This window comes from Heterocephalus glaber, unplaced genomic scaffold (assembly GCF_053883595.1).
Source record: "Heterocephalus glaber isolate CG9 unplaced genomic scaffold, H.glaber_assembly_v1.0 deba00001497, whole genome shotgun sequence".
In the NCBI taxonomy this organism is placed as follows: Eukaryota; Metazoa; Chordata; class Mammalia; order Rodentia; family Bathyergidae; genus Heterocephalus; species Heterocephalus glaber.
The window spans coordinates 69,723,970-69,746,863 of record NW_028258320.1 but is presented as its reverse complement, the minus strand read 5'-3'; the positions used below and the strand labels follow the sequence as shown (position 1 = coordinate 69,746,863).

Below are 22,894 nucleotides of genomic sequence, written 5' to 3'. Positions count from 1 at the left end.
GGCTGAATCAAGACAATGCTTCAGCCTCTGCTCTGAGGGAAAACAGCCTGAGTCAGACTGTGAGGCACACTCGTTGGGTGAGGAAAGCATCTGCTTTTTGCAGGAGCTGCAGTAAGTTATATGAGAAAAGCAGCTGGGGTGGGGGGTGGGAGTGGGGGGATGGGGGAGGGGGCGACACACGAACAACAGAAGCCTGGGCCAGGACAGCGACTCCTAGTCTCAGCCCCCACACTGCGCCAACCTGAAGAGATGGAGACCGTCCTGTGCGGCGAATCAGACTTTTGGGATAAAAGAAATCAGATGGAGAACGATGAATGTTTGGTGGCTGCCATAAAAGATGAAAAGAGGGAAGAATAAACAAGATCCTCATTCAGAAACTAGAAAAAATTTAAAACCCACGGAAAAATTAATATGATAGTAAACAGCAAGTGACATCACTTTAGTTGATGGGCCTGTGCCAGGTTTTTGGGTCAATTGTGGGCCCACATGAAATGCACATTAATGCAAATTATAGCATATTTATCTCCATCCCCTTCCCTCTGAATCCTTTCCATTTATTTTGGCTAAGATGTATTTATAGTATATGAAGATTAAGGAGGGAATAAAGTCAACTGAGATGTGTTCTTAAGAATCTGTTGTTACAAACGCCCCATGAGTTCTTAAGTATCAAGAATGTGGATTACTCAGTAGAGTTGCTCAAAGATTCTTCAAACATTTTCATTTTGCTATGGAAACTGCTCTACTGTGACATTCGGTGAAAGGCTTAGAAAGCTTAGCTCAAGATCTGTGTGTGTAGACACACCCTTGAGGGAGCACAAAACTTATTCCTCCACTCAAAATCTACTCCTGTCTAAGTCCCACCAACCCAGACCCCAACTCTGGGCACGTAGAATCTCTTCCCTGTGAGGTACATCTTCCTCACTACTGGGTTTCCCAATGACAGTGAGCCAGAGGGCGGAGGGTGACCTGACCTCCCACGTAGTTAAGTGTTGAGATTAGGATAAGAGCTCTGGAATGCTTACTACGGAACAAAACAAGAGCTCCTCTTAGCCAGAATGAAATACTTCACAAGTTGTTTTCATAAGCTTCTCCAGAGAGTTCCATCAAGATGTGATCAAGTATGTTTTTTTTTCCTTCTTCAAAACATTTTACGAACATTTTAGGATTCACAAATTCAAGCTAACCTCACAGAGGAAAAAATATGCATGTCATTCAGTCTTGGCCTCATTAGCCTTCCCTTCTTTATCAGGGAAAATACTTGATTGGGAATAAAGTAAAAATGAACCCTCAAAAATGAAAAGGAACACTGTAGAAAGAGTACAAATTACTGACTACTTGGGTGGTTTTAGGGCAGCTGTCTCAAGCTATGTTTTGAATTCTACACACTTAGGGGAAAAATGACAATAAGTACTACCTTTAATGTTCTTATAGTTTACAAAGATAACCTGTTTCCCAAGCATCCATGGTTCCTCTAAATCCCCAGAGACTAGTCTGTCTGGTTGATGAACTTCAGGAGCAACTATACATGCTCAAGCTGAAGCTGTATGTCTGAAACCGAGCAAAACCACTCTAGTATTGGTGGACAGTTTCTTCTTCTGCTACTCTTGTCTTTACTCAATTATTCTCAGGAAAAGTGTTTTTCCCCCTAGTTAAACATTGCTATCATAATAGTGACTGTTAGAAGAACTGCTTTTGCTTAAGGTCCCAGGCAAGGGACAAGTCTCTAAGATGTACAAATGGCAAAATGTCTCCATCTGATTTACAGATGCCAGCTGAGAAGGAAAAAAGAAAAGCAAAGCCAAGTGGGTAAAAACCCACTCTGCATACATGTGCTTCAATGAAGAGAATACATAAAAGACACTAGACAATAAGAGCAGCAATCCTGGGGTGACAGGCATAGGGATCTAAAAATCTGAGAATCATTTCTCGAAAGTCAAGTCATCCCTTCATAAGTTACATATCAGTGATCAGGTCCTACGGATAAACCGACTGTGCACTGCTGGGAACTACATATGCCACATATAAACATGCCTACTAAGGGCAGGTCAAGAAGAAATCACTCCACACACCAGGGTCTTGGCTCCAAAATAAATCCAGACCATTCATTCCTCCCCCTGAGGTGCCAGGTGAAAGGAAGGCAGACTCCAGTTTTTCCACAGGTGCCACTAAATTAGTTAAAAGAAGAAACTGGGATTCAATCTGATTATCCTCTGAAAAATACTTCATAGCTCAGGAGAAAAACTAGGAACATCCAAACAGGATCCAGATTATGATCATGAATATCTGTGTACATCTTCTAAACCAGATGAAATACTGGCATCTAGCGGTATTCTGAGCTTTGACCAATTTACACATCAGGGATCATCGTTGTTTTCTCCTAAATTTTATGTTTTAGGAGTTAGATGGTACTCTGGCCAATCTGGATTTGAGAGCAAAGTAAAACGTACGACGAGCTGAGCAATGGATGTAGAATTCAAGTGGAATCAGTGCTTCATGGGCTAAGCACAAAAAGTCTGGCAAGAAGGTCACCAGGTGTTGAATGTAGAACTTGATGGGTCATTTTTTCCCCATTTTTTTGTTGACTTTTCCCTTAAATGCTTTCATAGAAAGCCAACAGACAAGGCAAGACTTACTTTGTTCAACAGAAGCATTTAGAACAAAGAAATGACAACAACAAATTCAGGGAAAGAGGGGCCTACATTAGCTGGTCAAATGGCCTTTAAATTTGGGTTCCTATGAGGAAAAAGTTAGCCAAAAAATAATTTCACCCAAACCTTAGCCCCAAGAATTAGTGACTCTGAAGCATGTGGCCTCCAAGTGCACTTGGCATCATGGTTCTAATTGTTTCCTTACCCGCAGCTTTTCCTCTGTCTTAGTCGATTGCTTACAGTCGGGATGCCAAACGGTGGAACCTGGAAAGACACAAGGCACAGTGTGACGGAGATGGAAAGATGCCATCGTTCCGTTCTCCCGAACTGCTGAAAGTGGCTCAGATTCCTCTTTCCCATCACTGGAAACCCACGACAGCCCTGCATCCAAGTGATTTATGACACTGAAATCAACCCCAAACTTTAGGTGAATATTTTTGTCTAACCCAAGCTTGTTCTATATAAAGATCATAACTCTGGACCAGAGAGACCACTAACTGGGGACAAGATTGTTTTAATGAAAGGGATATTTAGCTTTGGTTTTCTAAAAACCGTATTATTGTCCTTCAAAAGTAACGTCTGAGTGCTTAGTATAAGCTGCATTTGATGTCAGAAATAATAAGCCATATTTACAGAACATTGAACAACAAAGCAATCTAGTTGAGAGAAAACCAAGCTAGACTGTCTATATGCAGAAGCAAAACTGACTGTTTTCACTGATGCAGTTCTACAGTCATCTACACCAACATGGGTAACTATATTAATTGTCAGGTAGGTTAAAGTTACACTATAAATCCTTTAATCTTTTAACTAGCTAAAAAGTCTTTGCTTTTCAACTAGTGGAGTGACTATTTAGATGTTATTTCCTGTTCCTGCTTCAACAGTCTCCCTTTCTGAGACTATGAAGCACTTTCATGAGTAGTCTCAGCATCACAGAATTAAGAACAACATTTGTTTCCAAAAGACAGCTCTGATCAAGAATCCACTGCCTGCTCAGGTGATTTTATATGACCAGATGTAACACATGCCATTTACATGACTATGTACCAGGCTGGTAACTGAGTCCTATGTGCATGTGAGGGTTTGTTCAGATGAAGGGTGGGGCGGAGGAAAGGAGGGAGCACTTGGAAAGACTCAAGCCACTAAAGTCGCTAAGTGGAAAGTAGTGAGCAAACGACAGAAATAGAGTCTCAGATGAACATCAGTCTTTCTACATTTCATGGTTTCAGCCTTTGTCTCTTCAAACAGTAACCTGTGTGTACTTGAAAAGTCACCAATTTAAAATAACTCGTGAACTGCTTTATACCACTGAGCTAAGGTAATACACTACATTAATAGCAAGAAAATACATTTTACATCCGAATACTTTAATTTCTATTTAGCAATCACTTCTACCTTGTTTCACTGAGGACTGGGGTAGGGGGAGAAAAGAAAAGAAAAAGGAGGAAAATCAAACAAGTAAATCGCAGACAAACATGAGACCCTTGAGCACTAACACTGGCTGGAAGGCTGACTACAAAGCACAGGAAATCTTTTAATGTGGAGAGGCGAGGGGTCAGGCCCAGGCCAGGAGAGCAGTACTTTTGCCGAGGTCCTGCAGGCGGAGCAAGAGGCGCTGTCCAACACACCCAGGGGCTGCACACAATGTCAGCATTGTTCTCTCCGGAATGGGACTCAGAGCAAACATCAGATGCTTTGGAAAATGAAACTACTCCTTCTGCAGGGATGTGCGAGAGGGAAGGCAAAGGGCAGCAAAGCACAAACCTAAAGGAGACTTGGAATGACCCCTGGAATTCTGAACACGCCTATCTCACGACGTGCGGGATCTGTGCAGTTTGAAATGGGCCCGTCTCTTCAGCTTCCGGAACCACCAGGAATGTGCAGAGAGCTGCACCCAAGCCCGAGTCTCAGGCCAGGCAGACAGACTGACATTCACTCCCATGTCTGTTTTGGGAGAGCTGTAATTAAAACACTGAGTCTAACAGCAGGCTTGGGGACATCAGGAAGAATCAATCTGCTTGTGCAGCCATATGCAAAGTGACACTTCCTACTGGCACTGCAGCTGTGTAGCCTGTTCTTGGGAAAATGTGTCTCTGAAGCCCTCATGAGACCACTGAGGCGGAGCTTGTCACTTTCACAGAGCGCTTCAACGTTCGGTGGTGTTTTTCGTCACATTTTTTCGGAGTAGTCATGCTCAAGCTGAAAGAACTAGGCTGTCAATTTATCACCTATCTAGCATTTTTAAGACAAAGTAGCAAACATGGTGATTTAACACTTGAGTCATTTTTATAGACTTTTCTTAGTTATACAAAAACAAAACAGAGCGGAGCAAAGCAAACCATTCATTGCAAATACACTTAGTGTTATGTGTAACAAGGAATGAAGAAATGACATGCAGAGACAACTGAGAGCCAGTAATTACCCAAACAACCAGCAACTGCTCTTAACAGTTCTTGCTAATTTTACTGATGAAACCTTATCTAATTAATGAGTCTTTTCCCAGCTAAAAATAGTAAAATGCTTTGCACAGATGGTGCCATTTGACTGGAAGAGAATTCACTCCTAAAGCTTTTCCAAGAAGCTTGGAATTTTGGAGGAGATAAAAACAAATCATAGTTTTACTCTAGGAACATTTCTCAAAATTATTTTCAATTAAGAAAAGTCTATGGGCTCCCTGGGAATGAGTACTTCCACGCCACCAGAAACTGCTTAATTTCTCTTTCAGGGACTTTGGGTGTGTTCTCTCTCCTTCTATTTCAGTATGAACCATGTCATTTAGTGGGATGAAATGTGTCTGTGATGTAATTCATCAAACATGAGGTTTTCTTCTTCTTGAAAGCCCAGAGAAATAGTAAGTGGAGGGACTTCAGATAATCTTTCTCATAAAATAGTAAAAAGGGAAAAGGAAATGTAGCCATCAAATAAGCAGCACTTCTAGAAATTTCTAGGAATGTGTTCTCGTTTTTGATATTTTGTTTCTCAAACATATTCCTGGAGAAAGATGGGGAGGAGAAATTGCTGATTTTCACTTATCCCTTACATTCACAGTATCAAGCTTCAAGTCTGATTCATTTTTTCCAAGCAACAACACAAGTGCAGAGCTTTCTTCAACAGCCTCAGGTGCTCACTGCCACCATGTCAATTGCTTGGCTGGTTAACACTAACTGACGATGAGGTAGCTTTTGGCCATATTTATGTTGGCTTTGGGTAGCCTCTTAGCTAATAAAATGTCTCCTTCTCTACAAACAATCCAATGAATACAGCAAGATTTCTTTCCCCAAGTACAGAAAATGTACTTTGTTCTCCAGTCCATCTTACCTTGAAGATACATTTCCTCTCCTTCTGTGAACATCTGGTTGCATCTGCTGCATCGTGCACAGCTGGGGTGATAATGTTTGTCACCTGCCTGCAAGAAAAAAAAGGCAGGGAACTTTTAGTCTACCCATTCGGTCATGGCTCAAAGACTCTTCTGGAGTTGTGCATTTAGAAGAAAAGAGAAGTCGCTGAGGAAGGAAAATAGTGACCAAACTTCCTATACCAGTAACCCTAGAAGTTAAAGGCAAACTCACTGGAACTGAAAAGGCTGGAAGACCAGCTACTCACACCCACCATGATGCGGCTGCTTTGCTTCTCAGTGTCTCTGGCCTCCATTTTTCTTTTCACCTACGCTTTCCTGGATGGTTTCCAGTTAAACACCACATGCCTGAGATGAGTTCACTTTATGTCCCAATAACGCCACTTCAAAACATGAATGCACAAATTTATGCTGGAGGCTAATGTTGGCTTGGCAGGTTCTTGCTTTCTCGGCTCAATGATCAGAAAATAATAAAATCCACTCAGCTTGCATCAAGGTAAGAAAAAACATAGTAAAGGACATAATCCACTGTTCTTGTTTCAGAAAGAGACTAAATTCTCCTTTGTGCTGCTTACATCAATCTTTTTCCAATGTCTTACATTAGTTTTCCAAAGAAGGCATTTTACTGAAGTGGCATTTCACATTCCTAAATATGACAGATGCTATCACTGTAGGTGCTGACTTTCCTGAAGCAAAGCATCACTGGACACAGGGACAATTCTCTAGGCAGGTGCCAGATCATATTAGAGTCATGCTCCAAATGCAAGCCCAGCAAAAAATGCTTTCATTTACAGCTTAGCAAAAAAAAAATCTTCACTTACAAATTATCAAACGTATTCTGTAATGAAATCATTTTTATTAATCAACTATGAAAACTTTCTTTTGCACTGACCATGTGCAATGACAGTGGTGAGAAAGTTAGAAGTGGTTGCATCCTGCTTCTGAACCTGCATAAAACCACAACAGGAAGTCAGAGTCAGGTCCTGATTTCATTCTCACGCCCTTCTGTAAAAACTGTAAAAGCCCTTTAACAACTACAGCGTGAGACAGGGGTCAGCTACTTAAGATGATCAAGAGGGAAACAAATATTAAATTACTTCAATTAAAAATCTAGGAATGACACCTTTTTAGTGATGTCTGCCAGAAAATCACAGAAATGGTGCTCTTATTCTTGTCCATTTGCTGCTGCTGCTTAAAATTTTTGTGGGGGACTGGGGTGCAGGTATGAGTGCAAAGAGAAGCATGAAGTAGGTCCTGTCCTTAAGACATCTGGGGTCAAATGTGAGTAGAAGGAAGAAAGAAATTCTCAGTTCTAAGCCAGGATGGCTGAGCTAGGATGTCAGTGCTGAGGTCCAGGCTGGACAATCTCTGGATTCTTAAGGAAAATGTAAGTAAAAGAATAAAGTCTCCAGAATCTCTTGTAGTGTGTGGTGAAAAACATAGTTTATCTTATAAAAGCAGAACAGAAAGAAATTTTTTCATGCTAATTAAAGCACATTTATATTTAGTGGTAAAACATCAGAAGTGTTCTCATTGAAGACAGGAGTGAGACAAAGATGTACCCTTTCACCAATATCATTCTACATTGTTTGGGTACTAGCCTGTGTGATAAGTTAAGAAAAATAAATAAGTATAATGATCACTGATAAAAAAGCTCAAGCAAGTTGCTAGATAAAACAATTAACATTACAAAAACTATTATTTCTCATTCATTAGCATAAAAAAATGTGGTGGGTAAGCAGGTCCTCATTTGTAACAGCAACAAATAAATCCTCTAATGTAAGATCTACATAAAGAAAATTATAGAACTTAACTGATGGACATAAGAGATCTAAATAATTCTATTTCTAATAGAAACATGCAATAATATTTCTAGGTGCAAAAACTGAATAACGTAAAGATGCTGATTTATCTAAAATGGACCTACTCCTGTGGTGCTTTTACAATCAGAATGCTCACAGGCATTTGCTTTATAAACCTTGACAAATTGTATCTGTAAGTTCACATGGAAGAAAAGAAAGTACAAATAAAGACCTTTTCTTCCCAAGAAAGAGTATTCCCAAAAAAGGGAACTGTCCCTTCCTGATTTTAAAATTTATTGTAAAGCTAAAATAACGAAAGCACTTGAATACCCATATAGAAACAGAAAATAAATCAAACAAAAGAGAGGAAACAGCCACAACTACAAGAGAATTTAGTTTATCGTAAAGGTGGTAGTTCAAATGAATTGACAGAGTGGATTATTCAATAAACGGTGAGGTTAAGGGGAAATAGCTTAGGCTTAGGGTAGGGCACTTGCCTAACTATAAGCCCTGCCTGGGTTCAATTTCCAGCACAGGAAGAAAGAAAAAGAAAAAAAAAGTAAGAACAATTAGTTCTCAACATAGAGAACGATAAATCTAGATTCTTAACTCATAACCTATATAAAAATAAATTCTAGAAAACTTAAAGTAGAAACAAAGTTAAAGTAGAAACAAAATTGTAGCAGTATTAGAAGAATATATAGAAGACCTTTAATAAACATGTGGTAGGAAAGAAAGCTTTCCTAAGCAGGGCAAAACCTAGAAACAATAAAGACGAATATCAGCCTATCTGTGCCAAACACTGCACAAAATAAAAATCTCTCGACATAAAATTAAGAGAAATAACAGAATAATCTTGCCACACATTTCAGGCAAAGAATTATTCAGAATATGTAAATAGTGTATAATGAAAAATAAGTGGCAAGATGGGCAAATGGCAATTTCCAGAGAAAATGGAGATAATCAAAAAAATAATCTGTCCAATCCTACCAGTAATCAGGGAAATACAGTTTAGAAAAATCTTTTTCCTTTCATAAAATTAGCAAAGATAAACAGAATACAAATGTGAGGAAGCTGACTTTCTCATACACTGTTGGTGCCCAAAATCATTCCTGGAAGGCAACTTGATGGTATCTATTAAAATTTAATGTGCACATAACCCTCTGACTCACAATTGCACTTCTAGGTAGCCATCCCACATACTCCCATATATGTGCCCCAGAGTATATGAATTAAGGATATTCAGTACTATTTTACTTAGAATAGCAAAGAACAAAGAAACAGAAAGCAACCCGCCAAAAGGAAGACGTTAAATGAAATACTGAATCATATGCAGCCATTAAAAATGAAGTAAATGGGCCGGGGATTTAGCTCAGTGGTTCTGCTGCCTGCCTCACAAGTGCAAGGACCCGAGTTTGATCCCCGGTACAAAAAAAAAAAAAAATTCAAAGTACCATTACAAAGAAAAACCACCAAACAGAAATACTCCTGTTCTATATCCACATTAAGTAGTGCAAACACTGCATAATATGGCTGGATTCAAATCCAGTTTCATAATCTTTAGCTTCCACATCTATGAAATGGATAATTACATTTATCTTATGGAGTTCAAGAGAAGATTATTAGGAATCTAGCCTATGTCCTGGCACCATGGTAAGTGCTTTAACCTCCTCATCAGTCCTGTAAGGCAGGCACCATCACTACTATTTATGTGCAAAGAGGCACATAATGTAGAAGTAGTGAATGTGTGTGTATGTAGGGTCCTGGAGATCAAACCCAGGGCTTTGCATATGCTAGGCAATTACTCTACCACTGAACTACTTCCCCCCCCCTGCATATTCATTTTATATATGTGCCCTGCATGGAGCAGACAGGAAGAATGTAAACCAATTAGTGTGCTGTGGTTACCTGTGAGGAGAGAGGTAGGAATGGGGAAAGAGAAACTTTCTGTATTATCTCACTCTTTTACATCAGGAATATATTTTACGTCAGTGTGCAAATAGAGAGTAAAGACCAAGAGGAAGAAGCCTATATCTCTTGGAGTCCCAGCACCTGGGCTTGAGATTTTACCCCAATCTATAGTTTTTAGACAAATCAAAAACTCTTGGGATTTCTGTTGCAGAGTAGAGGTGACAGTGGTGGTGACGGTGGTGATGATACTAATAAAAATAAACATTTTTACTGTGCATATTCTGTGACCATTACTGGTTTACATATTTCATGAACATTTGGTGAATTTTTGTCACAATCACCTCAGAAGGCTGAAACTCTTATCATCCCCACTTTTAGATGAGGTACCTGAGGCTGGAGAGGTTTAGTAACTTGCTCACGGTCACACAGTCAGAAGCGGTGGGTCTGAGTCTGGAGTAGATGTTCCTAACGAGCACCACAACTAACGGCCATACAATATTCCACTGCAGTGACTAGGTCACACTGTTCTTGGCTGAATATCAAATGGTATTTTGGAACTGGTGCAATGCACTGCACACAACAACAAAGATGATGATGGTGGGCCTAACAACTTAACAACTCTGCCCAGAGATGGCCCCAGGACCACTCTCAACAAGAAAGCTCGTGAGTGTGGTCTGGGCTACTGGTAAAAGGTTCTCTGGATGTCACCTTTTCCAAGCACAGGCACTGGGGACTAAACATGGTGAACAAGGTGTCACCCAAGAAGGATGAAAGCTACCTCAAGCTCATATGAGGCGGGGCTTTGTATACCTGAGAAATGGTATCACACTGCCCAGGACATCAGTCCTGACCCATCCACTTGCTTCAGGTGCTGCTCATGTCAGCAAATTCACATCATGTCAAGAAGTTCCGAGTCAGAGGTAGTTTCAGAGCCACCAGTGAGGCTCTCTGTTCCTGCAGCAATGCAGGCCTGAGGGGCTACAGGGCCAGGAAATCAAGGACAAGGGAGCCCCTCCTCTGCAGGGCGAGCCACCCCCTCTCTGTTTCATTTCTCCTTATCCCAGCACTGGTGATGGTTCACAGACAAACCCTGTGCACCCAGCCAGAGAAAGTACCAGAGCTGAAAACAGGTTATATGCAAACTAACCAGAAACCAGAACTAACGGAATCAGTCATTTACATTGGAGTCACTTTTAGAGGAAGGAAAAGAATTTCAGATGATAAAACGAAAGAGTAAGTAGCACCCATATAAGAAATGCTATAAACCCTATTTACTGTAGAGATTGCATACTTGTAAAGCAGCGCAGCAGTCTTGCTGTGGCAGGTAATTCTGGGAGTGTTGGTACTTGGCCCTCGGCATGCAACCTGCAACTGGGGCTATGTTGGAGTCTGAAAGGCCAGAGGAACTTCTCGAGTTCAACAGACTTGCCATCACTATTCTCCATTTTTGTACCCAGCTACTTAAAAAAACTGGGAACTTCATTTCTGCATTTTCACATATTTAAAATGTGCGTGTTAAATCAAAAGCCTACACTGTGGCTAGCATTAAACTCTATATGAACAACAAACAATTTTCTTATTAGGTGAATTTTATAAAGTACCTGCCTACACATTCAAAGTGCTAAAAATTGCTCATCTCTACTAGAGCTAGTTAAATTAGATGCTGCTGGTTACTAATACTGTTTGGGTGATCTCTAAATTGAAGAATGAACTTCAGCACACAAGCCAGAATTCTGGGGAAATGCCATCTACTCTAAGGCAAAATTTAGTGTAAGAGACCAGATTTTTGATGAACTCTATTGTCTGGAAGTTCTGAATTTCTTGTGGACATGGGGTATAAGAAGGAAGCTCCAAGATTTAGAATCAGGTTTGGGTAACATTCCCCCTGTTAGCCACAGGGCCTCAGCTATGTCACTACTTACTTTCTTCAAGCCCCAGGACCCTTATTTGAAAATGTGAAATGCTGGACTAGATAATTTCAACTTCCATTCAGCTGTAAAATTCTATGTTTCTGTGTGAAATCCCATGTCACTACATGCTCACAGAAGAGCATTAATAGAAAGCCATTTGAATATTAAAAGGACATTCTGGATGGCAAGGAGTGGAGCTTAAGCAATAACTTCTTAGTGTCTGATACCTCAGAGGAATTGTGAGATCTGGAATCAGCTCCATGCCTACTGAACAGGTGACTAGGACGACAGAAAAAAACATAATTATGGAGCCCATCCCTGGACCGATAATCCTCTGCATAATGATCTACTTAGCTCTCAAATGCAAACTGTCCTTCCAAGTTTCTCTTTCATGCCTTTCCTCTTGGTTTCCTCTACTCATGACCCCACCCCTGAGGTCAACCTTCATTCATTCATAGCTTATGCCTCTGCCCACTGTCAGAAAAGCTTTGCAGATGCTTATTAGAGGAGGCCAGGATTTAAAAACAATTGATCAAAGACCTCAAACATGTTTGTTGTGATTTCAGCTTCTTAGTAGATAAGGCCAAAAAGGAAGATAGTAAGTCACAAAAGTCTCACTGCTTGAAAGAAAAAGGCCACATGCAACATGGCCACCCACACATACCAGAGAGGCAAGGTACGCTGAACTTCAGTCAGCAGCAGACCCTGTAGGCTGAAGTTCCAGAAGGTGCCAAGCTCTGTGCCAAGGCACTCTCCCCGCGTACTTTCCGTGACTTGCCTTACAACAACCCTATAAGGTAGGTGCTATTTTACAGTCTTATTTTGCAAGCAAGGAAATGAAAACTCAGTAAGAATCACTTACCCAAAGCCCCTAGTTCTTCTAGAAGGCAGAGCTGGGTTTCAAACCCATTGATTTTACCACTCTGATAAACTGCCCCCTAAAATTCCTGAAGGAATGAATTCTCACACAGGTTTCCTGACCTACAGAACAGAAAAATCTCCTCCACAACAATTTCGCTGCAGGCGGAACACATTCGATTTCTTTCTCACACAGACCCTTGAGACATGCTAGAGTGTGGCACGGAAAGATTCCTGCAGGAAGTTGTGTTCACAGAAGTTAAACCATCAAGGTCTAGGTCTGTAGCTTTTTTGTTTTTTTGTTTTTTGAAAGATCTAACTCGATTCAGAGACAGACTGCTTTCAGGTCCCTAAGATTCTTCCAAACTCAGCTTTGACTGATTGGGATTTCAGATTAGGGACATGCAAACATTCAGAGGCTGGCCTAGTTCAGGAGTTTTCAAACTTTACTGTGCATAAGCAACACTCAAGTTTTTTTTGGTACCCGGGATCAAACTTGGGACCTTGCACTTGTGAGGCAGGCAGCGGCACCGCTGAGCTAAATCCCTGGCCCAAAACTCAAGTTTTTTAAGGAAACTTTTAAAAAAATGTCCAATAGCCCTAAGGTGGGGTCCAGAAATCAGCTTGATTTAAAAATTTTGTAAGCACTGGATTTATGCAGATCACCTTGAACTAGAAAAACAATTTGGGAGGGATCAAAACCCCAAACACGAGAGCAGATGAAGCCAGAAGGAGGTGCCGCCTCTGTGTTAAGTGGCAGGTACATGGTGGGGAGGGAGGTGTGAGTCACACACATTCCCTGTTTAGCTCTTGCAGAGAGGCAGTGCTGGGGCTGACTCAGCCTCTTTGCAACCACCGGTTTCTCCCCTTGAAGTGGGAGAGGTTTCTAATGTGACTGGACGAGCCTGATCACCTCTTCCAGGAGGCCTTTTTGTCTGATCCAGCATCAAGAACAGGCAGGATAATGAGGGTGTACCTGGGCCTGAAGCTTGGATCCTGGGCAAAGGTAAATACATCAGTCCACCCAGGCAGCTTGCACAAAGCCTGGAGGACACTACAAGTCTATGCAAAGCTAATCTGCACAGATGAGAATATCCTGCTGCCCCACTGCATTACCTACCACCCCCCACCCCCACCCCACCCCCGGGGGGGGGACAGACCGCGGCAAACAAACGTGCTGCGTCAGAGGAAGGGTGGCAGCCTGTGTTTCTGAATAAGGATGCACAAAATAGTCAGAGAGAAATGAATCATTATCTTCTGACTCTCTGGTTCCCTCTAACCACTTGCTCAAAACTTAAGAGACAATAGCAACTCTCTTTTTTAATGGGGGTAAGGAATAAAGATACAACATAGAGCAGATGCGTGTCAGTTTCTTGAAGATGGTTACTGCTTCCTCATCTACTTCTAAGAAATTAAGTCCAAAAACTTTAAATCAGTCTTTGTCATTTAATGGTGTTACAGAAATCTTGTCTGTAAATGTATCATCCCTAAACACTGCCAGTTGCTAAGTTGATTTATAGATTCAGGGCCATCCCTTTTAAAATCTCAGAAGGATTGTATGTAGAGAGCAAGTTGATTCTGAAATTTATAAGGCAATGCAAAGAGCTAGAAAACAAAAAAGAATAGGACCTTAAACTACTTGATTTCAAACTTACAATAAAGCTATATGTAATCAAGACAATGTGGACTTGCATAAGGACAGACTTACTAACTAGTGGAACAGAAGAATGCGTCCAGAAGTAAAACCATACATTTATGATCTACTGATTTTCAATAAAGTATCAAGACAATTTGGTGAAGGTATAGTCTTTCCAATAAACGATGCCCCCAGAACTGGAAATCCGTATCCAATTAAATCCCTACCTCACCCTATACACAAAAATTAACTCCAAATGGATCATGGATCTAAACATTAAAAAACTAACCCTATAAAACTTCTAAGCAATATAGGAAAAAATCTTTATGATTTTGTTTGAGGCAATGATTTTCTAGAAATCAGACCAAGATCATTATCCACAAAAGAAAAAGCTGATAAACTGAATATCATCAAGATTAAATTCTCTTTATCTTAAAAAGACATTAAGAAAATGGAAGGATACGCCACAGACTAAGAAATAATTTTGGAAATCATATATTTAAAAATGGATCTGTATCCAGATTATATATAGAATTCTTACAACTCAGTAATAAGAAGCAAACCAACCAAACTAAAAACTGGGCAAAAGACTTAGGCTGGGGATATAGTTCAGTGGTAGAGCACTCACCTAACATGAGGTCTTGGGTTCTGTCCCTAGCACCAGCAAGAAAAAAAAAGACTTAAATAGATACTTCACCAAAGAGATATAGGGATGCCTAATAAACACAGGAAAATACTTTACATATCATTAGTCATTAGGGAAATAAAATTAAAACCACAATGGAATACCACTACACAGTAACAGCAATGGCTATAATTTAAAAGATTGACCATACCAAGTGTAGAGGAGGATGTGGGGAAAAGAGAACCCTTAGGCACTTCTGGTGGGAATGCAAAATAGCACAGCTACTGTGGAAACCTCTTTGACTCTTTTTCAGAAAGTTGAATGTAAATACACCATGCAACAGAGTACTTCTACCCCTAGGTATTAAACTAAAGGTACTACCCATAGATATTAAACTGAAATAAATAATATATAGCTTATATGTGTAAATTCGTAAGTGTTACTCTTAACAGCCCGAAGTGGAAACAATTCAATTGACTCTCAACAGGTGTAAAGATAAATGAAATGTAAAACAATTTAAGAAATGGGATATTCCTAAGCAAATAAAAAAGAATGGTCTTACAATGCAATGAGATCAATAAGCCTCAACAACATTACATTAAGTGAAAGAAGCGAGACACGAAAGACTACATATTGTATGGTTCCATTTATATGCAATCTCAGGAAAAGGCAAAGCTGAAGGGAGACAAAGTAGACCTGGGTGCCTGAGGATGGGAATGGGGGTAGGAGTGACTGCAAATAAGCAGGCAGCCCAGACTGATGGGAAAGTCCTCAAACCGCGTGTGGTAATGGCTGCACAACTGTATACATGTAGTAATCACATTGTGCATGTAGCAAGTACATTTTATAAATGGAATGTAAACTATTCCTCAATAAAGAGGCATGACAAAAAATCAAAACCAACAAAAATTAAAATAGGGCAAGGAGAGAGGAGGTGAAGATCTTGATCAGAAAGCTAGATAAACTCCTTTACTCACTGTCCACAATGATGATCAGGGTACACAGACGTTCATTCCCGTTTAGAGGTCCAGATTCCTCAGGGAAGCTGTTAAAAATACGGTTTCTTTTTTTCCAGAGCAAAATATATTTGCACATACAGATGGTTATATATGTACACACACATACACATATACAATATTATATTATTAGCAATTATATGAAGATTTTTGTTTATTTTTTGTGGTGCTAGGATCCAACTCAAGACCTCCGAGCTCTGCAAGAGCCCAACCTCAAAGCTATGTCCCAGCCCTAGGTGACGATTTTAAACATTTTCAAAGAGATTTTAAAAACAGTTTGCTTATCTAATCACTGTTTCTCTGTCTTCAGAAGAAATACTATTCCTTTTGGATAAGACAAGAAAGTCAACTGCAGAGAGATGAACTATCTTGCCCAAAACCATAGGAAAGGCGAAAAAAGAACCTGAATTATTGTCTTAATCTTCATATAGCTACTACTAATCTTTAGCTCACTTCATATTTTGTGACTTAACATACAATATTTCTTTTGTTTTTTGTTTTGTTTTGTTTTTGGTACCAGGGATGGAACTCGGGACCTTGCACTTGCGAGGCAGGCAGCTCAACCACTGAGCTAAATCCCCGGCCATAATATTTCTTTTCTGACCCTTTGGACTAGGTGAAATCATTCTTGTTTTACAGTGATTAGATCAGGATCAGAGGTCAAACGATTCGTTGCACTAATGTCGAGGTCACACAGCTACTAGGAAACATTCCATCGGTGGATATAAATTCCCCTGTCCTGTACACCAAGAACACCATACCACACTGTTTCTTGTTTCAGAATTCTTAGGCACCTCGGTAAATAATTCCTATATGATGTGAAAAGATCAATGATTAAGGACAGAATATTTTATTAACACATATCATGGATATTTTGCCAAACTTCAATGCAGAGCAAGTAACTACATGAAAGGCAAAATGGATCTGTGCACTTGAAATTAACCACTTCTCCTCTGGGCTCATACATCTGCTTGATTTTGTCTTCTATATCATGGCTGGGCTGCCGGCCCCAGCCCACTGTGCATTACAGAGCAGGGAGGTAGGCTTTGGAACCAAGAGATTCCAGGTTCTAAATTCTGACTTGCACATGGTGGATCCCTGGACACTTTTCTGGACTGACTTCTTCATCTGTAAGAATCTGCACAAGAAAATCTACCACGTGGTACTTTTATGAAAACTGAAATAACCAAAGTTGAGCTAGTAGCAATGCGCCAACCGGTACCCATCAAGGCAGGTGAGCTTTCTCCACTTCTCACTAGATTACAAATTCCCTTAAAGACATGGTCACACCTGTATCTTCAGAAATCTAGGAGCTCTCTTACTTTCCACATGGCAAATTCTCCACACGGCCCAGTGAATCAGTATGTCCTCAGAAATTCATCAGAAAACCGCTACATTGATTAGTAACCATTCCCTGGACAAGCATAGTGGGCAAAAGAGCAGTAGAAGATGGAAGATTGGGCCCTAGCTCTAATTTCAGAATTTTCTTGTTTCCAAATACTATTCTAAGTCCCTCGCAAATCTTGTCCATCTGACTCTCTTGCCAATACTGGGAGACAGGTATTTATGTCCATTGGAAAGATGAGGAAATAAAGCTGTGGGACAGGAAGAAATCACCCCAGGTGTTCCAGTTAGCACAGGGTGGACCCGAACCCAGGCCTGTCCGAGAGCACGGAGCCAAATGGTGAGAACCACCAGGTCCTTTCTGCAGTGCCCTCCCCTCAGCAACTTGGTTGATGTGGGACAGCCTTGATGAAATCTCCCGGGAAATGCAGATCTCCTATGTTTATTTGTCATCTTTCAACTTATTTTTTGAAGATACAAATACAAGTTTATTGTACAAAATCAAGTCTTCATATTTCACAGTTCATTAAGGGTAAAGAAAGTCTAGGTAGTTTTTTAAGCCTTTAACAAAAATCTTACTCTATCCTTTCTGCTTCCAACTATTGAAAGAGCCTTATCAAATTAAACAAAACTATAGTACAAATAATACAAGATCTTTTAAAATTCAACTATCCCAGGTGTTGTTTGTTTTTAAATGGGTCCTGTTAGGGCTATTTTAAGTTCACAACAAATTGAAAGGAAACTACAGAGTACCCATATACTCCCTGCTCACGCATAGCTTCCGCCAACATCAACAGCCCATACCTGGCTGGTAAGTTGTTAAAACTGATGACCTACATCCATACGCAAGTATCACCAAAGTCCATACTTATTGTAGGGTTCACATTCTGTGAGTCTGGACAAATTTATAATGACATATATCTACCATTATAATGTCATACAGAATTGGTTTCCCTGTTCAACCCGCCCTGTGCTCTGCTATTCACTCTCAGCACTATTTCTTGACATAGATCAACTTTATGGTATGGGATACCGTGACTCTTAGACCCTTGTAAACATCCCAGGCAGCTCCAGCCTGCCCATACTTTTCAAATGCAATTCACGCCCCCCAGAAACCCAGCCTCCTTTCTTGAGGGCAGGAACTGACAAAATAGCATGAATATAATCATCTCATTCCTTCTTCTAAATTAAGACACACAACATAGTTCAGAGGGTAACGGGATCAGAGGTGTGGTACTGAATTTCCTGGGTGTTAACTGAATTTGATGTTCCCACACAAGGTTTGTTGTGAAGCCTGTTCCCACAGCTTTTCTTTTCTTCATCAGCAAAAATGGCAGCATTGTACATATTATATCAGAACGCTCTTTTTTATAAGAAGAAAGTTGTGAGGCTTTTTTATTTTGTTTTTTTGAGGCAGAGTTTTGCTATGTAGCCTGGGCTGGCCCTCAAAGTTTTAGTCCTCCTGCCTCAACCTGCTGAGTGCTGGGACTACAGGTGTGTACCATCATTTCCAAAGAGGAGAGTCATGAAAAAACACTTTTTTCCTTCCTCCTTTGGAGAGGGAAAGTAATGTGACTTTCTCTTAAGTAAAATTCTTTATTGAAGCAAATTGCATTCTAAGGATAATGCATAAATGTACATCATAAATGTACAGCTCAATGAAATTTTATAAATGCAAACACTTTGCAACCAGCACTGAAATTAAGCATGTTATCTGTCCCCGGATATACCTGCATGCTCTCTCCAAATAACTATACAGTATCTTCTGATCACTATGTTGACTTCTAAGCCACATGCTAGTTTAGATTGTTTTGAAACAGAAGCAAATCTACCTCGTTTCTTTCACTAAACACTTTGTGAGATCATCCATGAGGCTGCATGTAGTTGTATTTCATTAACGTTCATCATTCATAGTATTTCTTTGTGTAAATATACTGTGTTTTATTTATCTATTCTATTCTTGATGGACATTTGAGTACTCAAAATTTTTGGCTGTTCCGAGTAGTGCTGCTGTGAAAACCTCTACCTGTGGTTTTTGGTGAATGATGGTCCCATTCCGCTGTCCATATATGTTGAAGGTTGTATGTGGTATATACATGGCAAGGTTATAGGGTATCTTTAGGCTCCACTTCAGTAGCTACTGCCAAACACTTGTCCAAAGTGGATTTTGCCTTGCATTACCATTTTAATCCAGGAGGAATTTGAGGGAATTAAGTAAGAAGAATCACATTAAGAGCACTTTGGCAAATGGATCTCCAAAGTGTTTTTCTAACCTCTGTAAAGTGAGTGATCTTTTATAAAATGGGCTCTAAGCAAACGCTCTGCAGCTTAATCCCATCAGGTACTATGTCCATTATCCTAGGGCCTCCAGAGTGCCACAGAGCATTCATCAGTCCTCCCTCCAGTCTTGTCCCTCTGTTACTGGTATCTTTTGAACTGACGGAGAGACCTAGATGGAATGAAATAACCCCATATTTAATCCCTAAATTGACTTGAAAGCAGCAAGCAATGGATGACATTGCTGGGGTCACTTTGCACTAGTGTTGCCTTTAAGTCTTACGGCTTCTTCTAGTTAGGACCCAGGCCCACTGGAAACAGTAAAAAAAACAACAACTGGGTTTGGAAGTTTGAGGACTTTAGTGGTTTCTGTAAGATCTAATTTTTCCTCTCCTGACTGAGTTTTGGCATTCATTTCCTTATCAATTATTAATAATATCTTTTGCATCTATTCTGTAGGTGAATGTTTGGAAAGTATGTTCATATTTACTTCATCCAATACTTTGCGAGGTATCCTACTATTATTATGCCCATTTACAAGCTGAGAAGAAAAGTCTCCAAAGTTATGGATCCGGTGTTCAAATCTACGGGTTTTTATTACTTCATTCTCCACTTCTTCCATATCCTGCTACATGTCAAGGCTAAGAAGAACTAGATGTGATTTTGGCAGCTTAAAAATAATAAGCATTCTAGATTCTTCTTCCATAATTATCATGACAGCACAGAAGCTAACCATCCAGGTAAGAGCCAATGGATTTTTATAAGTTCATCTCTTGAAAAATAGTAACTCACTTGGGGTGATCATGTTAAACTGTTGACAAGCAAAAGACCCTACGCCCTAGGGTCTCCAGAGGAGCGGGTCAATTGGTTCGCTTTAGATTTGTTATAAGGCCATGCTAATATCTGTAGGTCCAATGTGAGGAACAATAAAAGGGTAGAGGGGTGAGCAATCTGTTAGGCTGGACCCTGTACTAATCTTATGGAAGGACTAGATATCTTCTTTATGCTCCCCAGTCCTATGCACTTTCTGAAAAGACCTTGTTCTACTGTATATTCAATAATGTTAAAAGGCTCTCAAAGTATTGGTTCTCCCTAGCTTATAACATTACAGGGTAGACAGAGGGATAGAGGTCTTGTCAATTATTTATAAATTCGCTTCAAATAATTTTGTAAATAGGTTGCAAAACACCAGATGACTCCTAGCCACTTTCTTTCCAAATACTTTAAAATCTGAAAAGAAATTTTAAAGGAGTCTTTTCAGGATATTGGATCAATGAAGGGGAGACTTGAAATCCAACAAAATGTTAGTGTGAACACCGAGTATGGTATCAAGATGGCTACTGAGGCTCTGCATGTGGTAAAAAACATTAGCATAGTTCCAGGGAAGGAAGGATGAGAAATTCACCATGCTCATAGCTTCATATGACTCAGATGCTACCCTTCCACTCAAGGTCAAAGTTTTCATATCCTTGTTTTTCTTAATACCAGAAGACAAATGCTTGCCTTTAAATTCCACATTCTTGAAATTTAACTCCAAATGGATAATTTTTGTCTCTTGTGCAAGGGCAAGTGCTTCAGGTTTCTTGTTACTCCTGATCTCATTCCGGGTCTCCTCTCTAACACAAGAGCATGCTGGAGTCAGGGCTGCGCAGTCATGGCACTCCAAAGGAGCTCTTTTATGCCAGCTGCGCCAGGCAGTCAGTAAGTGCACACTTCTCACTGGCCAAATGGTACGATTAGGTGCATTTGGTGGGAGGAGGGGTCAGAAGGTGTACTTCGTACCAGGTAAGGAGACAAGTGCCCTTTAATATTTCAATCATAGCTGTATAAATTGGAGCAAACATGCCACAATAAAAAAAACCTAAACCTGTTATAGAATACACAGCAAACGGTTAGCCCATTTCAGTGTAACAGTGAGGTTAAATTCCAGTTTGTCAACTGCTTTTCTTCATCAAGCTGCTATCTCTAAAGCACATTCCAGCTCCGGATAGCTATTCTTCCCCAAGGAATTACAAATATTTCCCCACTGCACCACACCCTGCCCTTTTTCCTTCCTCTGTATATCTATTCTACAATAAATCTCAAGGAACTTCACAGGAGTTGGGTCACACAGAGCTCTGCACATGGTTGGTGCCCTGGCTATGGAGTCTTAGGTGACCCTTTACAAGGTATTTCCACTAAGAATCATTCCTCTGAGTTAGGAAGACTGTTTTACAGATGGTTCAGCTCTGAGCTGCCCATCAGCCCCTATCAGACTAAAAATATTTTTTCTTCCCTAGGGTTAGAGGAGCCTTCAGGGTGGGAACCAATACTGGGGCAGTCAGAAAAACACAGCTTGCTTTTAAAAACATCCTTGTCTGATTTCCTCTTCCATTGTGGCTGGACTTCATCCCCTTCGACAAACAACTTTGCCTGAGGCCTGGAACCCCCCAGCACAGATTCCAGGGTCTCACCAGGAGCAGCAGGAAGGAGTGCCTCTCACAGTTACTGCCAGTGCCAAAGCCCAAAGAAAGAAAAAACACGAACTGAAAAATAAACCTGGAGAAGGAAGGAAGATGTGTGATAGGGTTCAGGACTCCCAAGCTTGGCAGTATCCCAAGCGAGAGTACATTTAAGGCAAAGTACACACCTTTAGATGACAACCAAAGCATTTCTTTAATCCTACAAAAAAAGGGACCTGGGATTCACATTCCAGACTTCTGCATGCTGGGTGGGTGTCTGCCCTGCCTTGAGCCTCTGGATTCCTCTGGAAGGGCAGCCCTCAGGGCCTGCAGCCAGGAGAAGCACTGCACACTGGGTAGTTCGGTGGCCCATCCCACACCACTACACCAGGCTCCAGCCACAATGCGGGACAGGAGGACCTGCCAGAGGGGAATCGGTGTCCTTCGCACTGCTCGATGCTGAGCCCCGGACGGCAGCACAAGCCACATATATCAACTCTGGCTTTGTGAGCTCTGGGTTCCCCCCCTTTTGTGTGGTGACATAGCTCTGTAACCTTCCAAATGTTGGACAGCAGCTGAAGGGTAGGGAAGGTCTGCACCGTGCCTTCAGGAAGCAGAGCCCCCTGAGCTCCAAGGCCAGGCCAAGGCCAAACATGCAAAACTGGGGCAAAGCCAGACGGCCCCAGCCCCATGACACAAAGATGGAAGAGCTCAGCTAAAGCAGCCCCTTGGGACACAAAGGCAGGGGACCTCTCTTGGGTCGGTCCTGCTCCCCACAGCCCAGCAGCCTGTATTCAAGAGACCCTTTACCAAGCTGTAACACTGGGCTTTGTTGCACCTCAGAATGTAACAAATTCTCTTTCTACAGGAGATCAAGATGTCACAAATACAGACCACTACAGGGCATGGTAAGGTGAAGGAAGAGCCCTCAGCACTCAGGAGCCCAAGAGGTTGTCATCAGGCCATGCAGGTCCTAACTCATGAGACTCTGGCCTGGCCACTTTTTCCACTTCTCAGTCTCCTTATTGGGGGGTGGGGGTGGTGGTGAAGCAGTTGAACTAAAGCAAAATT

At 40.9% G+C, this 22,894-nt stretch overlaps 1 protein-coding gene across 17 annotated transcripts in view; it reads right to left on the bottom strand.

Annotated features, from left to right (window-relative positions):
• Positions 1 to 22,894, bottom strand: part of Ablim1 (actin binding LIM protein 1) — a 295,966-nt gene that overhangs the window by 46,111 nt on the left and 226,961 nt on the right. For 9 of the 17 annotated variants that reach the window (XM_087185680.1, XM_087185678.1, XM_087185684.1 and 6 more), the window contains 3 exons: positions 5,967 to 6,054; positions 2,854 to 2,912; positions 242 to 325 (listed from right to left, as the gene is read on the bottom strand). In XM_087185680.1, the coding sequence (XP_087041806.1) occupies positions 242 to 325; positions 2,854 to 2,912; positions 5,967 to 6,054 (231 nt within the window). The remainder of the gene's footprint in view (positions 1 to 241; positions 326 to 2,853; positions 2,913 to 5,966; positions 6,055 to 22,894) is intronic. The other 8 variants (XM_087185683.1, XM_087185686.1, XM_087185685.1 and 5 more) reach the window with 1 other exon arrangement.